Source organism: Perognathus longimembris, chromosome 1 (genome assembly GCF_023159225.1).
Source record: "Perognathus longimembris pacificus isolate PPM17 chromosome 1, ASM2315922v1, whole genome shotgun sequence".
Taxonomy (NCBI): Eukaryota; Metazoa; Chordata; class Mammalia; order Rodentia; family Heteromyidae; genus Perognathus; species Perognathus longimembris.
This window is the reverse complement of record NC_063161.1, coordinates 106551904-106573988: the sequence shown is the minus strand read 5'-3', so window position 1 is coordinate 106573988 and position 22085 is coordinate 106551904. Positions and strand designations below refer to the sequence as shown.

Below are 22085 nucleotides of genomic sequence, written 5' to 3'. Positions count from 1 at the left end.
GTAGAATCTGACAGTTAGGTATGCAGTGGTTTTGTTCAGAATGTACTGTGACAATATTTATTTATTTATGTATTTATTTATGTATGTATTTATTTATTTATTTATTTATTGTTTATTTATTTTTGGTGCCAGGGCCTGCACTTTTACTTGCCTTCTTTGCTTAAGGGTTGTGGTCTATCACTTTTGGCTTTTTTGGTAGTTAATTGGAGATAAAGGTCTCACAGACTTTTCTGCCTAGGCTGGCTTTGAACCATAATCCTCAGATTTCAGCCTCCTGAATAACCAGGAGACAGCTATCAGTACTACGCTCTTATGCCAGTATTTAGCATATAGCATAGGCCACTGGCCTTTTTAGTGGGCTCCAAATCCAGGGATTCAATCAACTATATATTCAAATATTTTTTTAAATGTGTCAATACTGAACAAGTATAAACTCTCCCCATACTTGACATTCCCTAAGCAAAACAGTGTAACAAGGATAGAAGCTGCATTTTCACTGTGTTAGATGTTTTAAGTAATTGAGAGAGAGTACACAGGAGGATGTACTTGGGTTACATGCAGATGTGATGACATCTTACGTAAGGAACTCAGTCGGAACATCTGTTGGAGTTCCTAGAATTAATCTCCGGCAGATTCCAGGATTGATTCTCTGACTCACCTAAGGTGAGGAACAGAGAAAGACAGGTGGACGAGGGAAAGTTTCCAAGCACAAAGCCTATGTAGAGGAGGAAATGACTACCAAGGACACTGGTTTACAGATGAAATGTTTGCTGTAAATTTCCACATGGCAGAGTGCTGTCATCAGGACTGAAGCAGCTGTAAGGACTCCAGTTATGGCACAGTTAATACATGAATGCATGTTTGGAATTTTGTGTTCCCTGTTATATCAGACATCAATATATGCCTGCATGCATATATTCCATTTATTACTATTACATTACTTACAAAAGCCTTCATTTCACCTAGAAACCATTTGCTCTTCTGTTCTAAGGCTGTATTTCAAACACATTTTGTAATGGGGCTCGTGTTCTATAAAATCAGTACTTTGGAATGTTTGTGGGAAGTGGGTGGGTAATTTCTGGACAGCAGGGTGGAGTAGAGCTGGTCTTGTCCATCTGGTGGCCTTCTGTGTTCTTGCTCAGCCAGGGTGGACACTGTGCATGCGCTGTGGGAGACCAGGAGCGGTCCTAATGGCTTCCCAAGTGAGGAGAGGAGGCAGTTATAGGTGATGGCAAGTGAATTCTAAATCACAGGGATTGAGGGGCCCATGCCTTACTTGCCCCGTGTTTACTGGGCTGCTGCCGTTGTTTGTGATGGGCTGTGCTGCAGTGCTGATCCAAAATGCCCTTGGAAAGAAAACATAAGACACTGTGTTGCCATGGAGACAATGCCTGTTGCTCTCTGTTTACTAAGTGTGGGTTTCTTGATTCATGTAGGTCATGTGGACCACTGAGAAAATACATTAGGGGTCTTCTCCTGGTTTTTGCTGAAGTCTTGGAGTGTGTATGTTGGTGTGTGCACACACATGTGCATATGCACACATACACAGGAATGTGCTTATGATGATTTCTAAGAGTTACCATAGAGGCATAGAGTAAAATCCTGCTGGCAAGCTGTCAGCATGATGTCTGTCCTCTGTGTAGCTAACTTAGACTTGGCCTCCACTTCGAGGTTTGAGAATAGCCTCCCACACTGAGCTGAGCTTCCACTGGCCAGTCGCCTAGACTTTTCAAGCTCCAATTTCTCCCTCTACAACACAAACATGTTGCATGGTAGTCCTTGAGATCTTTGTTGTGGGCTGGCTTTCTCCTTAGAATAGGGCACTTGCAAGATCAGGACATGACCAAGTACCCAGACCAAAGCTTAAGAAGTGCCTACCCACATTAAGTAAACCTGAGGTGGGCTTAGGTACCACAAACTGGGGATTGATCTAGGGTGAGATACACTGAAGATTGTTCCCCTCCTGCCAGATGGATGTAACTATCCCCACAATTCTTTTTGCTTTGATAGCAAAAAGCATAAACACAAGCCAAGTGCTGGTGGCTCATGCCTGTAGCTGAAATCTAGAGAATTATGGATAAAAGTCATCCCAGGTATAAAAGTATGACTCTGTCTCTAAAATATCCAGCAAGAAAGCCAGCTGGAGGTGTGGCTCAAATGGTACAGCACTATCTGAGCAAGCAAGCCAAATTAGTTTGAGGCCTTGAGTTCAAGTATAGGTAGTAGGGGGAAAACACAAACAGGCAGTAGTGAGGTTTATCAGGCTCAGGAGGGGCCATGAATGTATATAAAGTCACACAGGGTAGACTAGTGACAATGTGGCTTTGGTGCTGGTGTTCCTTGCAGTAGACTGTCCTGCAAGGAAATGAATTTGAGTTCCTACCCTCTGGAAGTCAGAAATAAGACACATGAAATAGCCTGGGGAGAACCCTACTGTAGAAATGAGTAGGGAATGGGAGGCCCTGTATATTGGGGCCCATATATACCTGGGAAGCTTTTGGGAGAACATGATCCCTGAACTGAGTCTTGGCTTATTCAGCAGGTATTCACTAAAACCCACCATGAGCTAGGCCCCAGGCGTCCTGGCACAGGGATAAGGATGACTTTCTCCACCTGGGTAGGTTTTATTATGGGGTCATAAATTACACCAACATAAGGCAAGTTAGCTGGAGAAAAAGAATACTAATGTATTATTCTACCATGAGGGCCTCACACGTATTCTAAACCCCAGCAGGATCTAGCTCATTTACCTCTTCACAGGGGATGGAAAGGCATTTAGAGAAGAGCTAGCTGATATGAGAAAGATGAACACATGATCAGAAGGAAGGGTGACCATCAGTTCCAGCTGGTGTCAGCCTCCAGCTCCTGTCCCATGATCAAGCTCATCTTGTCTGGTTAGGATCTCAGTCATGTCAGAGGACTATCCTCCACAGATAAAAGAGCTCAAAGAAAGTCTTAGTCTACAACCACAAGTCCCCAAGCACCCTCACCATATCAATGCACCAGTATCATGCTTTGAGGTGGCCTTTCTGCTCTAAAGTTGTCTCTAAAACAATCATGGTTCATCTAAGCAACGTGGCTTTAGGTGATTTTATGTCCTAGAATGTGCTTGCAGGAGCTAAGGTGGCTGAGTTGTTACAAGGCAGTGTGAGCTTATGGGGTCTCTCTCCATCTGCCATTGACTGAAACATCTGTTCTGTGTAAGATAGTATTTTATAAGTGAGGATTTTTCTTAGAGATGTAATTCCTTTTACAGAAGCATAGCTTTTGAGGACTACTGCCGGGTCTGCAATTTCTCTGAATAACTAGCTCTCAACATATGTCACAGAAAGGTATTTCATGATGGCATATTTTCGGTATTCTACAGACATACTTTGGGGTGCTATGTTCCATGTTTCAATACCAGAACCATGTCAGTATGAAGGTACCGTCCCTACCCCTTTGGGGCTTATGGCACCTCCCCTTTGAATAGACAGTGGGGGTGAGGGGGCCCTTTGATTGGCCAGAAGTAGCTAGAAAATGAGTCAGAGTGTGCACTGAAGGCAACTTCAGTGTTTCAATAGCTTAAACTTTATCTGATAAAGTCATTACAGCTGGCCACTGGCTCCCACTTGTCTGGACAATAAGGTTGGTAGTTGGATGTTGTTCTTACTTCAAGTGACTTAGACAGCAGGAATTCTTCTCTATTGTTAGCTTAGCACTTAACCTTTCTGCTCCTGTGCATGTCTCCCATTCTCTTGGTGAGGGTGTAGGTGTGTATCTGGTTTTTGGGGCTGTCTCCTTACTCTGACAGCCCTTCTTTCACCTTCAGGCCCTGTACCTCTCTGGTTACTTTGTCCTAGGGCTGTCATTGCTGAGTCCCACAATGGGTACCTTGCTCCAGCAAGGAAGTACTCTCTTCACAGTTCTGGAGGTTGGAAGTCCAAAATCAAGACGTGAGCAAGGCTGATTTCTTCAAAGGAGATTTTGTCTCCTGTCTCTTAGCACTTCAGGGTTTACAGGCAACTTTGGTGTTCCTTCATGCTCTTGGCTTGTGGCAGCATCACTGCAGTCTCTACCTGCTTCTTCACATTGCTGCCTTCCCTCTGTGTGTGTCCAAATTCCCCTCTGCCCATAAGAGCTCAGTCACTGGTTTAGGCTCCACTCTAGTCAAGGCTACCAACCTTCATCTGATTACATCTGCAATGACCCCCTTTCCAAGTTAAGCCAAATTCAGAGTCTGAGGCCATAACTTTAAAGTTAGGAAACACATTTTGTCCCATGAAAGTACGAGTGCTCTTAGGTATTTCTCTCCATCACTTTTTTTTTTTTTTTTTTTGGCCAGTCCTGGGCCTTGGACTCAGGGCCTGAGCACTGTCCCTGGCTTCTTCCCGCTCAAGGCTAGCACTCTGCCACTTGAGCCACAGCGCCGCTTCTGGCCGTTTTCTGTATATGTGGTGCTGGGGAATCGAACCTAGGGCCTCGTGTATCCGAGGCAGGCACTCTTGCCACTAGGCTATATCCCCAGCCCTCTCCATCACTTTTTAAAACAATTATTTTTTTGAAATAGTTATACAATGGCATTTCAATTCAACATATCAGCTTGTGAGTATGATGCATCCTTTAAAAAATTGTATTTGTATTATCTTTAAGTACAAAGGAGTTGCCATCCAACAAATCAGTTTATAAGTATAATATATCTTGATCAATGTTACCCCTTGCATCGTTTTCCTCATCCTTCCCAACCCTACCCATTCCCTCAATTACCTAGTTTTATTTTCACATATACATTCACACTGTATTCACCCACCTTTCTTCTCTCCATTCATCTATCCTTCTCCTCTTGACCTAACCCCTCCCCTGAATAACACATTAACACATGTTCCAGCTTTCTGGTATTCATTTCATTAAACTGAAAGTTAGTTGTTCAGAGGAGCTACACCACTGGAATCCTCCCCTGCATAATATTCTGTACTTTAGTTAATATGTTTATGTATCACCCTGCACATGTCCATAACACACACACACACACACACACAGTTTCCTCCATCACTTTTGTCCTGTTACCTTTTATTTTCCTCAATTTCCTGAGTTTCTTTGGTCCCCATCCTGTCAGTCCCCTTGTTTTCTGGGCGGACCACTGGTCAGCTCAGTGGGAGAGCCTGAGCTTTCTGTCTCTGGCTGATTTATTGACCTGTAAATATTTTCTCCTGAGAAGAGCAGCTTTATATCCTTCTTGCAGTCCTTGAGTTCTCCTTTTCACTTGCTTTTCCAGGAAATTCATCTGTTTTATTTCCCACCAGTCAAAGCCCTGTGACCTTGTGACCCCTACACATAAGGCTTTCTTTATCTCCTTCCTAGACCAGTCAGTCTGGTCTGGTAAATAAGCAGATCTTCAAACACCTAAGTAATTTAACCACATGAGTGACTATTTGGGCAATCAGTTGGGATATAAAAGTCATTAATCATTGATCTAACCTTGATTGTGCAGGAGGGTAGTATTCTTGGTGATGGAATTACCTTTGCCTCTGGGGTGTTTTAATGTTTGGACTCAGCTGTGTTGTCTTGAGCTTACTTAGGGCTGCACAGAGCTGGCCAGGGCACTAGGGACTATCAGCATTAGCTACTAAAGTTGCATTGCTGTGCATAAGGGAAACTCAGTTGGATGAATTAAAAGGCTTTTGCTCCTAATAAATGGAGACCTGAGTGGTTCATGTTAGTGAAACTCTACATCAGCCATGCATGACTCCTTGCAGTCTGTTAGTTGTTGTCTCAAGAAGTTTGGGACAGCTTTAAGGGAATTTTTGTGTGTGTGTGTGAGCTAAAAAGGGAACTCAGAAAATGATTAGTATAAATCCCATATTTTGCACATAAGGGAAATGAAGCCAAGAGAGGTGAAATGGCTGGCTGTAAATTAAACAAAAGGAGAGTAGAATATTATACTCCGTCTCCAGAAAGCTTTCTTGCTGGGTCTCCAGAGAATTGACGAAGGCATCAATTGAGGGTAGACCAAATTAGTTTGGCAGCACTTTCACAGCAATTACGTACACATGCTCAATAAAACATTATCAAAAGATGTACATGCTTATGTGAACTTGTAAGCATGATGGAGAAGTGCCCAGGAGACAGGGAGAGAATGAAAACAAGAGTTATGAGTAGCAACCTCGAGCTGCTAGGCAGAGAAGACTTGAGAGGTAGCCCAGAGAACAGCTTGATTTCCTGGGGGTCCTCAGGGGAAAAAAAAATCTATGCAAGACACAGAGTTATATTTTGTAGCTGTCATGCAGTAAGGGCACAGGCTCACCCACATGAAGTGTGGGGTGGGCTCCAGAGTGGGGCGACAACTAGAAGACGTAGATGCACTACAAAGGGCACCTTGAGACAGGAAATCCTCCAAAGCTTTGGCATTGGATTACTCTCAGAATATAAGTGCCATGTTAAAGAGCATATTCAGAAGTAGGTAAGTCCTGCTGTGTACTAGTACTTACGCCAATAGGCCTAGCTATTCAGGAGGCTGAGATTGGAGGATCCAGGTTGGAAGCCAGCCTGGGCAGGAAAGTCTGTGAGATTCTTATCTCCAATTAACCACCAAAAGCTGCAAGTAAAGCTGTGGCTCAAGTGATAGAGAGATAGCTTTGAGGGGAAAAAAAAAACAAAACCCAAAATACTTAGGGACAGCTCTCAGACCCAATACTGTCATCAAAAACAAACACAGAGGGCTGGGGATATAGCCTAGTGGCAAGAGTGCCTGCCTCGGATACACGAGGCCCTAGGTTCGATTCCCCAGCACCACATATACAGAAAACAGCCAGAAGCGGCGCTGTGGCTCAAGTGGCAGAGTGCTAGCCTTGAGCGGGAAGAAGCCAGGGACAGTGCTCAGGCTACACTTACTGATTTTACTTAGTATTGGATATAGTAAGTTTTTCTCAAGAAGAAATAATGCATTAGGATAACAGTTGTTTGCTTTTAAGGACATAAAGGAATGTTTAATGTAAGACTCTGCAATCTCTTTGCTGCTGCAGAAACTGTTTTGCTCATTTGGGGCCGTAGGCATTGACACTGAGGCAGGACAGACCCATGGGGTCCAGAGATGAGGTCTTGTAGACAAGATTATACAAAGCTAGGAGATGGGAGAGTTGAGGCTTGAGAACATTTGCCTTGTTTGCCCAGCAAGGTGAGAAGAGAACTTGCCTTGACCCTAATTCTGGATGGGAAATGCCTTAGAAAACTTCCTCATGAGAAATATAGCTAAGCTTTCTTTTTATTTTTTTAGAACCTTCACCTCTAGAAACCAGAGTTCAGTTGCTAGAATGTTGTGGGAAATCCCAAGCCAGAAAGTTAAAATAAAACTTGGCATTGCCTGCCAGAGGAACCCAGTTTTCAAGGGATTTTCCCCAGGAAAACCAGCCCTACAATGTAAAATTACAAAGTACTGTCAGAGAAGCACAGGATGATTGGCACACAGTAAACAATGAAGCCAGAGGGCTAAATAAAAAGGGAATGAGACCACATGATGGCTCATGCCTGTAATCCTAACTACTCAGGGGGCTGAAATCTGAGGATTGAGGTTCAAAGCCAACTCAGGAAGGAAAGTTCATGAGCTCATACTTTCAATTAACCACCAAAAATCTAGAAGTGTAGCTCAAATGACAGAGTGTCAACCTAGAGTGAAAAAAGCAAATTGACAGTACCCAGGACTGGAGCTTAAGCCCCAATACCAGCTAAACAAACAAACAAATAAATAGCAGACAAAAAAAAAGAAAACCACACAGAAGAAAAAAGCAATGGCAAACTTGAAAAAGAACCAAATAGATCTTTTAGAAATTAAAATTATGGCTCAGGAATATAGAGACTTGCAATGTAGATGGCAAACAGCTAAATACATAAAGGGATTGGATATAAAAAGTAGGTAGATAGTATAAGGAATCAGATCAAGACTATTAGCATCTATCTAAAAGAAGAGTTTACAGAAGAAATCATGGAAAAGGGAGAAAGACATTTTGATAGGTATTTTACTGATCTGTTAAAGCATTCTCAATGTAAAGAAGGGCACTGATTTCTGGGGAGGCTAAAATGAAGCATTCCCATCTTTATCAATAGAGGCTTAAAAATAGCAATGGCAAAGGGAATATATTAAGGGTAACCTATGCCAGGCACAAGGGGCTCACATCTATAATCCTACTTACCCAGGATGCTCAGATTTTAGGATTGTGGTTCAAAGCCAGCCTGGGCAGAAAATCTGTGATACCCTTATCTCCTGGAAGTGGTACTGTGGCTCAAGGGGTAAAGCAAAACCGAGCTCAGGGACAGTGCCCAAGCCCAGAGTTCGAGCTCAGGACTAGCAAGACAAAACAAAACAGAACAAAACAAAACAAAACAAAAAAAGAGTAGCCTACAAAGAGAAGTTTAGACTACCTGCCTAGGCAAGATTTTTAACAGAGAAGTCAGGAGACACAAATTCTATACCCAGCTAAACTATTCTTCCAAGTAGAAGTAATAGATAGCTTTAGACCCAGCTTAAGAATGTTTACAGGCTCAGTCCATTATCCAAGGAACAAATGTGAATCCGGATGAGTTTAGCTTAACCAAGGAGAAAGGAGGAAGGTGAAGGCTGCATTGGTGAAGAAAGAATTGATAAAGGGTTGAAAGATTTCAAGGATCCCTAGCAGTAAAAGTCAACAATAGCCAACGGTTAGTGACTCAAGAGGCTGAGACCTGAAAATCAACCCAGGCAGGAAAGTCCACGAGACTTTTTATGTCAAATAAACTACAAAAGAAGGGAGAATTAAAACTATGACTTAAGAAGCTCAGAGCCCTGGTCCAAGTCCCAGAACCAGCAAAAAGAAGAAAAAAGTCAATAATATCAGTTATCATTAATGACTTACAAACAGTATATTTAACAGTCCAGAAGCAGTAATTGTAAAGCTAGTTTGTTTTGTGTGTGTGTGAGTGTGTGTGAGTGTGTGTGTGTGTCAGATAGAGACAGAGAGTCGCAATATATCTATGGAAAGCACTTGAGCTAGTTTCTGAAATATATCTGTTAAATAAGGGGCGAAATGAAGAAAGTACCTTTGGAGGCCGAGAACAGAAGGTTTATGTTTGAAGGCCCATCTGTGGAGAAAAGTTCACAAGATTACTTCTCAACCTATAGCTGGCTCCAGTGGCATGTGCCTGCCATCCTAAGCTATGTGAGAGGCTGAGGTTTGGAGGATTGCCTTTCCAAGCTATCCTGGGCAGAAATGCCTATTAGACTTCATCTCAAGGGAAGACACTAGACACAGTGTAACAACTAATTATGTAGCATGTACCTTATTTTGAGTATTACAAAAAACTCCTAGAGATGACTTAAAGTGTACAGAGAGTTATTCATAGATTGGATACAGACACTGGGCTATGTTATATAAAAGGCTTGAATAGCTGTGGATTTTGGTATCCCAGTGGGTCCTGGCACTCACCCCCCAGGTAGTAGCAGTGACTTTATTTTAAAGTCATTTTCAGAGGGTGCTATTACAATTAGTTTTGCTAACACAAATTCTACTTACAACCGATTCTTATTGATTGCCCTGTGAAGGATGGATTTTGGTTTGCATTTTTTGTTGTTGTTGTTGTTGTTGTTGTTTTTGCCAGTCCTGGGCCTTGGACTCAGGGCCTGAGCACTCTCCCTGGCTTCCTTTTGCTCAAGGCTAGCACTCTGCCTCTTGAGCCACAGCGTCACTTCTGGCCGTTTTCTATATATGTGGTGCTGGGGAATCGAACCCAGGGCTTCATGTATATGAGGCAAGCACTCTTGCCACTAGGCCATATCCCCAGCCCCTTGGTTTGCATGTTTATCTTGAGAGAATACCATTGGCCCCACCATACACAGATGTGTGTGTGCATACGAATATACAGACACATGCACCCACATACCCACATGCACACATACATCTCCATGCATACACAAGTGCATGTGTAGGCATGGAGATGCACAAGTCTATGCACAGATCCATGTTTGTGCATATATCTCTCTTCGTCATCGGTCCCCAGCCTTTCTTATTCCTTCTGTTGCCATCCCAGAGATCCCGATGGCTTTGCTGGAGCCTCTATATACTAGAACAGTGTTTCCAGCCCCCTTTGTGGGAACTAAGCAGGGGAATCTTAAGGACTTGTCTTCCCTTGAATAAGGGAGGCCTGTGCTGCCCCTGCCATGTGTAGCAGCACATAGCCCCTGCTCTCTAGCCTCCTTTCTGTTCCTTTTGGCAGCTTGTGTTTTGCCATACATTTTACTTATTGTGGCTTTCTGCTCAATCAAGTATGGCACTGACCTCATATTAGCTTGAAATAGATGTATTATTTGGAAAGGGAAGTGCAGTTGAACTTTGTTGCAGGTGGCTTATATGCAAGTACACCTATAGGTATCACTAATAGGTATCTGTAGTCCTCAAAGCATTATTGATACTGGCACTGTCTTGCAGAGATAACCCAGGGTACAGACTGCAACTGAGCTTGAACCAGGTTCAGTAACCAGGGTTACTGTGGACACATGTCCTTCTGTACTTAGTGTCCTATCTTTCACAGTTTTGTGGGTTTTTGTTGTTGTTATTGTTTTGATACTGCAGTGAAGTTTGAAATTAGGGCTCATGCTCTCACTTGTCTTTTTCTCTTAAGTCTGGCACTTGAGCCAGCTCCATTTTCAACTTTTTGCTGGTTAATCAGAGATAAGCGTTTCATGGTCTTTCCTGCCTGGTTGGCTTCAAACTGTGATCTTCAGGTTTCAGTTTCCTGAGTAGCTAGGATTACAGGCAAGAGTCACCACAGCCTGGCTAGATTTGTACTTTTTGTTAGTGCTCTTGTTGCTTACAAGAGCCCCAGGCATTCATTATGCACGGGCAGAAGGCTGCAATGGGCCTTCCAGAGTAAATGCTACTAGAGAAAAGCCACAGTCATGCTTGAGTTCCAGGGATGAAAATTCGGTGTCACAGAGTCAACAAAATATATTATGTGTAAAACAGACACATACATAAATCAGTTAGGCATTAGCTAGTTGAACAAAATGTTATGACCAGAGACTTCAGAGCCTGACTCTATATTACCCACCAGAGGAGGGACTCACTGTCAACAGCAGCATTCTAGAATGTGACACACTTAGTGCCTGCATCTAGAATTGATAGCATGCATGGGCAAAATGGCCATCCTCACCATAGTAGTTCATTCAAGAGTGCCAGGGCCCCTCCTCTCCCTTCCTTCCTTTCCTCCCTTTCCCCCGTTTACATTTCTTCATTCTGGACCTTTCTCCTTGGCAGGTTACTTTCTGAATTTTCTGGAGCCTGTAAACAACATCACCATTGTCCAGGGCCAGACAGCAATTCTGCACTGTAAGGTAGCAGGAAATCCACCCCCCAGCGTGCGATGGCTGAAGAATGATGCCCCAGTTGTGCAGGAACCCAGGCGCATCATTATCCGGAAAACAGACTATGGCTCTCGGCTGAGAATACAAGACTTGGACACAACAGATACTGGGTACTATCAGTGTGTGGCCACCAATGGGGTGAAGACCATTACTGCCACTGGAGTCCTCTATGTGCGGCTGGGTGAGTGGAAACAGCCAAAACATGTTGATAAGGAATGTTCACAGGTACTGAGGGAGAGATTCATTTTCTATTTGAATACACACTGAATATACTGAATACACACTGCACATGGGTCTATAGGAGAGATCAATAAAACCATTCCCCAAAGCCTTACCTATTGTGTACCAGATCACATTTGATCTGTTAACTATGTATTACTAAGAAAGTAAAATGGAGACAGATGGAATTGTCTATAAATTTATAGTGTAGAAACAATTCCCTGACAGCTGCTGGTAGCTCATTTCTGTAATCCTAGTTGCTCAGGCGGCTGAGATCTGAGGATTGCAATTCAGAGCCAGCCTAGGCAGGAAAGTCTGTGAGACTCTTAACTCCAATTAACCACCAAAAAGCCAGAAGTGGAGCTGTGACTCACCAGCCTTGAGAGAAAAAGCTAAAGGACAGTGTCTGAGTTCAGGGCCCAAAATCAGCACACACACACACACACACACACACACACACACACACACACACACACACACGACAAAGTGGGAAGGCCATAGTTCTGGGACTAGTCCAGAAAGCTCACAGGTAGACTTGTCTAGTCTGTGCTTTGGTTCTGTAAAGCTAATATAACTTCTGCCCTGGTAAGCCTCACCCAAATGGGTAGGAAGGCAGAGCAGAGGTAATGTTTGGATATTTGATTGTTAGTCCCAGGGCTTGGACCCTGGGCCAGGGCACTTTTTTTTTTTTTTTTTTTTTTTTTTTTTTGGCTTGACGCTAACACTGTACCACTTTGAGCCACAATTTCACATCCAGTTTTCTGGTGTTTATTGGAGATAAGAGTTTCACAAGTCCTGCCCAGGTTGGCTTTGAACCAAAATCCTCAGATCTCAACCTCCTAAATAGCTAAGATTACAGGCATGAGCCACCAGTGCCCATCCACAGTTTGGAATTTTCATGCCTGTTACAGGTAGTAAATAGCAAAAGTCGTGGGAGAGTATTTGGTAATGAATGCCCCAAGCATCAGCAAATCTTCTGAAAGTATCTCCAAAAATATACTCATAAACTCAAGCATACCCTTCTCTGCTCATGGCTTCCAGGGCCCTGGGCTTGTCTTCCTAAGTGGGATAGGACAACCAGTAACAGATGCTGCTCTGCCCCCACCCCATGTTTACCATCCTCTTGATTTGAACACATGTGTGCTTTACATATTGGAATATTAGTAATTTGTCCTGTTGTTTTCTCTCTAGGTCCAACTCACAGCCCAAATCATAACTTCCAGTAAGTATCTGCTTGCCTCAAGCCATTTTCTCAATGCTCCAAGGAGATCTGTTACACCTAAATCCTAGTTTTAACACTTGAAGATTCATTTTTGCTCAATTTGCTAGAAGTTAGGCTGGGCTCCACTTGAAACCAAAATGATAATTTGCTTGTTTGGTGTTGGGAAACTAACATATTTTATGGTTAGCATAAAGAAAAAAAAGTGGCATAAAACCAAAAATTGGTAGCTGAGTGCTGGTGGTTCATTCCTGTAGTCCTAACTACTCAAGAGGCTGAGATTTAAGGATATAAGTCAGCCCTGACAGGAAAGTCTATGAGACTCTTATCTCCAATTAACCAGCAAAATGCTGGATGGAAGCATGGTTCAAGTAGTAGACTACCAGCCATAAGTGAGAAAGCTGAACAAGGAGGGGATTTAAAAAAAAAAAAAAGAAAGAAAGGAAGGAAAACAGGTAGAAATTGGAAAATCCAGTGTCTCCTGGGCTGGCTTTGAATCTGTAGCCTCAGATCTCAGCCTCTGGAGTAGTTAGGATCACAGGAGTGAGCTACAGGTGGCTGGCATGATTCCTAATTTTTAATATTGTGTTTACGTCCTTAAATATCTCTGGGTTAGATGCTGGATATCTTTTTGATTGTTGTATGATTTGTCCAATTGTAGTTCCTTTTAATGCTTTTTTGCCTTGAACTCCGCCTTTTCTTTTTTTCCAGTTTTCTGAACTTTAAAAGGTTGTACAGGGGAGTTACAATTTAACATGTCCATTTAAGTGTCTAGTGCTTCTTGATCAAAGTCACTCCTTTTGAACCCAATCTTAACTAAATAGCTGCACCTGCTTTCTTTTTATTTGCATTTGCCAGAACCTTCTTTTACTGTCATGTTCCCTTACACACTCCCGCTCCCATTTTAAACCTTTTGGTGCTCTCTTTTATGTAGGTGTCTTGGAAGTAACATTTCCCTAGATTTTTTTTCGGAGATCAGTGAGGGAGGCTTTCCAACTTGAAAGTCCTGGTAATAGGTCTTCTTGTACATAGCACATAGTAGTCCTCAAACCTGGGAGTACTATGTTTAATCCTGTACCACCTGCTGAGTGAAGTTTAGTGCTTACCCATGGAAACAGACTTCTCTGGGGAGATCTCTTTCCCCCATTTCTGTGTCCCAGAGGACACAGATCCAGGAGCAGAATTGCAAGTGTCCATTGTCCACCAAAGCAGCAAGGTTGCTAAGGAACATTTGGTCCCAGGAGCAGTACCCAGCTTCTCATTGCCCCTGTTTTCTGGTGTGAGGTACTATCAGAACTCACCAATGTCTTGAGTGTAAAGTAGCCATGAGAAGTAATGTTATGCCGGGTTTCATTGGTTAATATAAATAAGGGGCATGCCCTGTTTGTGTAGTGGCCATTGAATTGCCTATGTATACAGCCTTTGCTCACGGTTTTTAGATACTATATTTGCAAGTTCACTTAAGATTATTTAAACCTCAAAAGTCAGCACTAGAAGGGTCTTCTGGTCACTGGTGGGTATGCATGAAAAGTTCAAGTCACCTAACCCATAGTCCAAGTTGCCCTCCAGCAAGGCAATGTGCTCCAACTTGGATCCCCTATTATTATAAGCAAGTGTTTTCTCTGTAGTCTGTTTAGTGTTACATATTTCATATTTTATGCTTTCTTTTGGTGATTTCCATGGGGTAGTTGTTGTTTCTTGGGGTCTTGCATTCTCACTTGGCTTTGTTTCATTCAAGTCTAATGGTATACCACTTGAATCATCCCTCCACTTCTGGCTTGAAAAAAGTTACTATTAAGTAGTTGTACAAAGAGGTTACGGTTTCACAGTTCTATAAATTAGGTTAAATAGACTGTCTTTGTGAGGAAGTGTTTAGGATATCTCTGGAAATAAACAAAAAAATGAAAACAGGAAGTGGAAAAATATCAAGCTTAATACATTAAATATTCACAAATTCTTCTTACTTGTTCATTGGCTGACCAGTCTGTTCTATGACTGTGTTCTTGGGCCTTTTTTTGTTTTTTTTAAAGTAAATGCACAACAGTTCCTGATCCTCCCTCCTTGGTCCAGGTCAGATGGTGTGTCCGCTGGGCTTAAATGGAGAGGTGGCCACTGACTCAATCTGGAATCCAGGCTTATCCCTGTGCAGAGCGTGACGGTGCCTGACGCGGGGCTGTTGGTTCTCACACTGGAGGCTGAGCGGCTGACGCAGGCTGTCTCCCCACCGCAGTCCTCACAGGTCCACACACGTGGGCCCTGGCAGCCGATCAGACTCCAACTGTGTGTTGGAGAAAGTGGGGTGGATGTTGTGGGAGGTGAAGGGATTTACTACCATCAAAACATTGCATTTTACTCATCTGTGGTCTGTAGGTGGTTGGTACAGACAGTGCAGGACTAAAGCTTTGAGAAAGGGCGGTCTCTCCATGAGAGAGCCTCAGAGATGAGTGTTATTTTAATATTACTCAGGTACCAGGTTGGGCACTGCCTGGGGGATTCATACGAGGTGTGGATCTAACATTTCATAGGAGGCTTTGTTTTGCTATTTATATTAATAGTGGGCCATGCTTACTATTCCAGGTCCATATACACACGCTGATTGCTAAGGAGGGGCAGTATGGGGCAGGGAAGGGTTGCTCTTTGAAGACTTAAGCATCTAACAGAGCTTGCTTCTTCTCTCTGTGCTTTTCTAGACCAGTCTTGTGGCCCACAAGTGTGTGCATGTACACTGTACGGCGCTTTTTTTTTTAAGCTTTTGCTTTTTCATTTAGCTTTTCCACTTAAGACAGTTATTCTACCACTTGAAATATTCCTGTACTTGTGGCTTTTTTTTTTATGCTTAAGTGGAGATGAGTCTCATACTCTTTCCTGCCCAGGCTGGCTGCAAACTTTGAACCTTAGATCTCAGCTTCCTGACCAGGATTCTATCTGTGAGCCACCATAGCTTGGCCACATTGTTCTTTTGAACAATTAAAAGTCACCTTCCTTGGGGCCGATGTCTTTGGCCCTCTTATTTTCTGACTTACAAACATTGTGCAGTTCTAAGACCACCTCGTTCTCCACATACATGCTTCCCACCCTGGCATCTCCCTTTCCAAATCCCACTTATCTCATCTCCAGACTTGCTGTGGCACAGAAGCAGGTCTCCACGCTTCTGCCTCAAGGGCTAGGCATCCTGAGCGCCTCCCTTGGAGTCTGGCTGTCTCCATCTCTGCCTCCTTCCCTTGCTGTTTTTAGGGAATTCTTGTAAGTCCAGTTTCTTACTATTATCTTAATTACAGGGAAATAACACTGTAAAAAACAATTGAAACTGCCAACCAACAAACTAGTGATTATAACAATGACTCCGGCAGAAGCTAAACTTCCTTCATAAACATATTCAAGTAAAAGAATGATCAGCCATTGGATGTCAACTCCAGTCTTCTCAGGCTCCATGAGATTCTAGAAGAACAGTGGGTTGAGGGACACTGACTTCATTTGTTTCTTTAGTGCTGCCTTGTTGTTAGAGGTCTTGTTTTTCTGGCAAATGTAACTCTTTTTTTGTTTGGTTTTGTTTTTTGTTCCACTACTGGGGTCTAAACTCAGGGTCTAGGTTGCTGTCCTTTAGCTTTTTCACTTGAGGCTAGTGCTCTAGCTAATTCATCAGCTAATTTCTGGTTAATTGGAGATAAGTCTCACAGACTTCCCTGGCTCAGGCTGCGATTCTGACCCTCAGATCTCAGCTTTCTGAGTAGCTATAGGATTATAGCCAGGCAGAAGCCACCAGTGCCTGTCATGAATACTGTTCTTCCTTTCTAAACTATATGTCATTTATCTAATATCCCACCTCCCTTCCCATCCTCTTCCCTTCCCTCCCCTTTTCTCCTCTCCTCCCTTCTTCCCTTTCTCCCTTCCTTCTTCTGTTTTTTCCCTATGGTTTTCTTTCTTGTGATGTTAGTATCTTAGTAGAAATGTTGGACAGACATAGTAGGAGCAGACACCTTTGTCTTATCTCCATTTTTAGGGGAAACATGTTTTTAATTTCACCATCAAGGATCTTCATTGAGAGCTTTTCATTGGTAGCCTTTATAGAGATAGGTAAAGTTCTTTAATTGCCTTCTGGAGAGTTTTCATAATAAATGAATGGAAGTTTACCTTTGTCAATGCTGGTTTTCTATTAACCAAGGTAATTTTATGATTTCTCTCTGTTTTTGGTGATTGACTGTGAATCAACGTAAGGCTGAAGTAACCTTGTTCTGGATTGACCCCATTTAGTCCATTCTGTTCTTGTTATTTTGTCTGTGGTTATTTTATTGGGTCTAGTTTGCTGCTATTATGAGGGTAATTCCCAATGATTGTGGGATATAATGACTTACTCAGTTAGTTAGCATTTTCACTCAAAACTGGCACTACCACTTAAGCCACTCCTCCACATCTGGGTTTTTTGGTAGCTAATTGGAGATAGTAGACTCACAGACTTTCCTGCTTGGGTCTTTGAACTAAGATAATCAAATCTCAACTTCCCGAGTAGCTAAGATTATAAGTGTGAGCCACAGGCACTCAGCTGTAATGTTGTTCTGATGTCCTTGCTAGAGATTTGGATCAGAAATGCTAGTCTCATAACACGAATCAGAAAGTGTCTTGCCGCCCGCCCCCCCTCTGTATTTTCTGTAAAATTTGGGCAAAACTGGAATGTTTGGCAGAATTTTCCAGTTGTGCTTGTGAGGTTAGAGAAGGATTTGTTGTTATTCTTGTTTTGTTTGTCTGCTTGTTTTTCTATATGACTTCAAGTTTCTTAAATGGTTTATGTCTATTCTGTGTTTCATCTTTTCCTTTTTTTTTTTTTTTTTTTTTTTTTTTTTTTTGGTAGGGCTTGAACTTGGAGCCTAGGGACTTTTTTTTTTTTTTTTAAACTCAGTGCTAGCATCTGTCACTTGAGCTATAGCCCCACTTTTGGGTGTTTACTTTTGGGGAGCACAGTTGGAGATCAGAATCTCATGACTTTCCTGTCTAAGCTAGCCACAAACCACAATTCTCAATTCTCAGCCTCCTGAGTAGCTAAGATTACAGACATGACCACCAGTGGCCAGCATGTGTCCTTCTGTTTGCATACATTTCAGATCTTTTGTGTTTCTTAAGAAATTTGCCATTTGGTATAAGTCCTTGGATCTGTCTCCACTTCCTTACTGTGAGTTAACATCAGTGGGGTCCAGTCCCAACCCTGCTCTGTGCAACCCTGACAGTGCTAATGTGTTTTGTGGGATTCTTAGTCACGCTAGGTGTTAGCAACCATAACTCTCCAAAGAACTGGCATTTGACTTTCTGGATTTTCTATTTTTGTTTTCCACTTTTAAGTTTCCATTCTTGTGTTTATAAGTGTTTTCTTCTGTTTTATTTTGTTCTTATTTTTCAACCTTCTTACAGTGCCAGAAGCTATAATTTCCTTTTTAATTGCAGCTTTTAGGTGCTTTCCAAAAACTTTTGATACCCCCAGCTTTCATTTGTCCTGCCTTACATTTTCATGGTCAGATAATTTTTTTTTCTTTGCATTTTCTTCTTGGACCCATTGGTTATTCAGATTGCCAAATGTTTGGAGAGTTTCTCAATATCATTTTGTCATAGCGTTCTGATTTAATAGTGTGTGCTTACAGATTTATGGGTTGACTTCTCATAAATGTATTGTGCATGTTTTATGGCCAGGCACATGATCTGTCGGGGCGAGTTTCTGTGCACATGAGAAGTATGCGACTGCTCTGGCGTGGTGCTCTGGGTCAGGGAGAGGGCTTAAAAACTCACCATTTTCTTGCTGATGTTTTTTTCTCTAGTTTACTGATTATCAGGGGATGAATAGGAACATTTCCAACTTTAGTTGTACATTTTCCTTTCATTTGTGGCTTGGGTTTTTAAAAAATCTTTCTATGAAGAGCATTGAGTTTTGTAACAATAGTGTGCTAAGTTTCAGTCAGATCACCTTAACTCTGAGGAATTAAGTTCTCAGTGATGTTAATGTAGTAGGTTCCTTTGTCCTTTTGCTTTCCTTCCTACTAAATCAAAGGTTTAGCACCCTCTGCTTGGCTCAGATAGGGGTATGTATATGTCTGTGTGTGTCTGTGCATGCGCACACACACACACATGCACACACACAAACACACACAGACCTGCACTGGGACTTGAACTTGTGCTCTTGCTTGGCTTTTTCACTCAAGGCTGGAGCTATGCCACTTCAGCCATAGCTCCTGTTCTGGATCTTTGCTGGTTAACTGGAGATAAAAGCCTCACACTTTTCTGCCCAGACTGACTTCAGACCTTAATCCTCAGATCTCAGCCTCCTGTGTAGCTGAGATGACAGGCGTCAGCCACCACTGGCATCTGGATCAATCATGAAAAATACTTTTGCTACTTTTTTTAAACAAAAGTTTGTTTTGTGGGAAAAGTTAAACTTCCTGTGTTATCATAATATGTAACCGCATTTGATTTTTTTTTCTTTTGGTCAGTTGTGGCCTTGAACTCTGCGTCTGGGCACTGTCCCTGAGCTCTTCATCTCAAGGCTAGTGCTCTACCACTTGGGCCACAGTGCCATTTCCACATTTGAATTTTGGAAGCCAATTATTTTTCATTCTCAAAAGATCCTTTTAAAAGGGAAAAACCCCAAACCTCATTCCTTATTTGTGTGTTTGAATTATCTAATCCTTTCTTCACAGTGGATTTTATTTTAGCATGTACTTGGGTCAGTCCCTAGGTCTTCCTAACCCCCTCCATCCCACCCTCCCCCTCCCTTCTGCTCTTTACCTCAGCTTGGCCATTCCTTCCTCTGCCCCTAAGGCCTCTACTGCTGCAACCTCCCCCTCCCCTTCCCCCCTCCTCCTCCTCCTCCTCTCTCTTCTCCTCTTGATGAATCTTCTCCCCCAACATTTCAGTTATTTGTTTCTATCCGCTCCTTAACAGCCACTTATGTGTCAACCCTTTCTTCTCCATGGGTGTCATTCGGTCTGTGATCATACCTGGCACCATTTAAAGGGCAAGAGGTTTGCAGACTGAGTTTGCATAACGTTGGTGTCCTAGTGTGATTTAAGGACATCCTTATCACTTAGGTTGCTGAGGAAACTTCTGATGCCAGGTTCTGTTTCCTTAGTTACAATGTGATCAAGTATACAGCTTTTCTTGAGCTCCCAAGCTATGCTACATAAAAATAAAACATAATTCTTTTTGAAAGAAGAGATTACTACTTTTATATTCAAAAATTAAAAACCTGAACAATGCCATTTTTCTAGCCACTTTTTTTTTTTTGCCAGTCCTGGGGCTTGAACTCAGGGCCTGAGCACTGTCCCTGGCTTCTTTTTGCTTAAGGCTAGCACTCTACCATTTGAGCCACTTCTGGCTTTTTCTGTATATATGGTGCTGAGGAATCAAACCCAGGACTTCACGTATACTAGGCAAGCACTCTAGGGCATATTCCCAGGCCCTCCAGCCATTTTTATTTAGTTTAATTTTGCTTTGTTTTATCTTTGCCAATACTGAGGGTTGAACTCAAGGCCCTGAGACTTCTACTTCATTTTCTTGCTCACATCCACACTCTACCACTTTGGGCCAAACCTCCTCTATAGCATTTCGTTGGTTAATGGGGGATGGGGTTTTGTGGACTTCTCTGCTCAGGCTCTGAACCACAGCCCTTCAAGTCTGAGCCTCTTGAGCAGCTAGTATTACAGGTGTGTCACTGATGCCCAGCTTCTATCGAGTTCTCCAAAGTTCAGATTAGAAGTCCAGGTTGCTGAGTGGGCTGTGGAGATGTTAGTACGATGCCCTCCCTGCCATCTGCCTCATGCCTCCACTGCTCTCTCCACACTGTGGATATCTGGCAGCCAGCCCCTGAGGAGAACCATGCAGTGAGGCCTGAACCTTTTCCTTGTATCTTCTAGAAGGGAAGAGGATAAATTGCACCCCCTTGTGGGGGTTCTCCACAATGGACAGAACAGAATCTTGTTCTCTGCTTTGAAATTGATGTTAGACCAGTCATGTGTGTGCCGATTTTTCCCATGTGGGAGGAGTATCTGGTGCTGTCTGCAGGTGCCAGGGCAGAGGCAGCTTTCATTCATGTGAGTTTCTGGACGTGTCAGCTAAATATGCTAGTTCAGAGGGTAAGAGAAGTCCCTGCTGAGCCCACACTAACCACACATGCTATTAGCTCACATGCTTTGGGTTTCTCTGTTAAGGTCCCCAAGGAACTATGGGCAGTGAGCTTTCCAGAAGGGTTCCCACTCGTGGTAACCCGCGTTAGACCTCCACGGTTAGATTGTTAATGTGTCTAGATTCTCTCCTTTGAGAAAGGCTTTTCTTCTGAGGCTTGAGAAGGCAGCAGAGGAGGAGGAGGAGTGCAGAAGAGATCATGTCATGCAACCTTTTGTCCCAGACATTCAGCCTTGGCCTTTGTGACAGCTTACATGGGGCTAGGATGGGAACGGAGAGAGTAGATACACTGGTGTAAACTGGTCAAACGCTGATCTCATTTGGGGATCATCTTCATCCATCCAAGATGGAAAGATATATGCTCTCAGTCTCATGGTGTTGGCTCCAAATTTGCTAGAAAAAAGCTACCCCCAAGATGGCAGGCCCGAGGACCTGCTGTAGCCCACTGTCTTATCTCCTTTGACAAGATGGAGGATGCATCTGAGTACTAAACCAGGGTGGGTTGCATTGGTGAAGCCAAACAGTAGCAGGCTGTAGGATAAGAATTTATCAGAACATCATCCCTGAGGTTGGGAAGGGGCTATGTCCCTTCCCCTCAGCAGGCCGTGCCTCTGGGACAAAGAAGAGCAGACTGCTATCCTGAGCCTGAGGCATTTTTTGGGTTTTATCTATGCCGACTACTCTTTACGCAGCAGCAACCACCAGGCCATGTGCACATGTAGCCAATCTTTCAGATTCTGGGTGGGACCAGACTTCCTGGAATCCTCTCCCACTGCTTAGAAATATAGCAGAAGAGATATTTGTGTGCTGCTTTTCTTCTGTACAGAGATTTCAGTTCTGTGGCTGGAAATGAAGTGTCACAGATTAGCATTGTTTTCACAAAAGCCTGGTTCATTTTCAGAGGCCTGTCGTGATGCCTCTGGTGTGGATCAAGGGTAAAGAGGAACATGCCTGGTGTTTCCTTCTCCGTGGGTTTGCAATATGCATAAGCAGCTGTCATCAGTGGACACAGCACTTGACAACTTGTCTTGCACTTCATATTCTCTTAAAGATGCCAAGTTTGCTAGGCATCCATGGCTCAGGCCTTTACTCTTAGTTATGTGGGAGGCTGAGATCTGA

The 22085-nt window shown here is 43.0% G+C and overlaps 1 protein-coding gene across 2 annotated transcripts in view; it reads left to right on the top strand.

Annotated features, from left to right (window-relative positions):
- Ror2 (receptor tyrosine kinase like orphan receptor 2) overlaps nt 1-22085 on the top strand; it is a 204985-nt gene that overhangs the window by 170359 nt on the left and 12541 nt on the right. For both annotated transcript variants that reach the window (XM_048340669.1, XM_048340612.1), the window contains exons 3-4: nt 11262-11549; nt 12779-12809. In XM_048340669.1, the coding sequence (XP_048196626.1) occupies nt 11262-11549; nt 12779-12809 (319 nt within the window). The remainder of the gene's footprint in view (nt 1-11261; nt 11550-12778; nt 12810-22085) is intronic.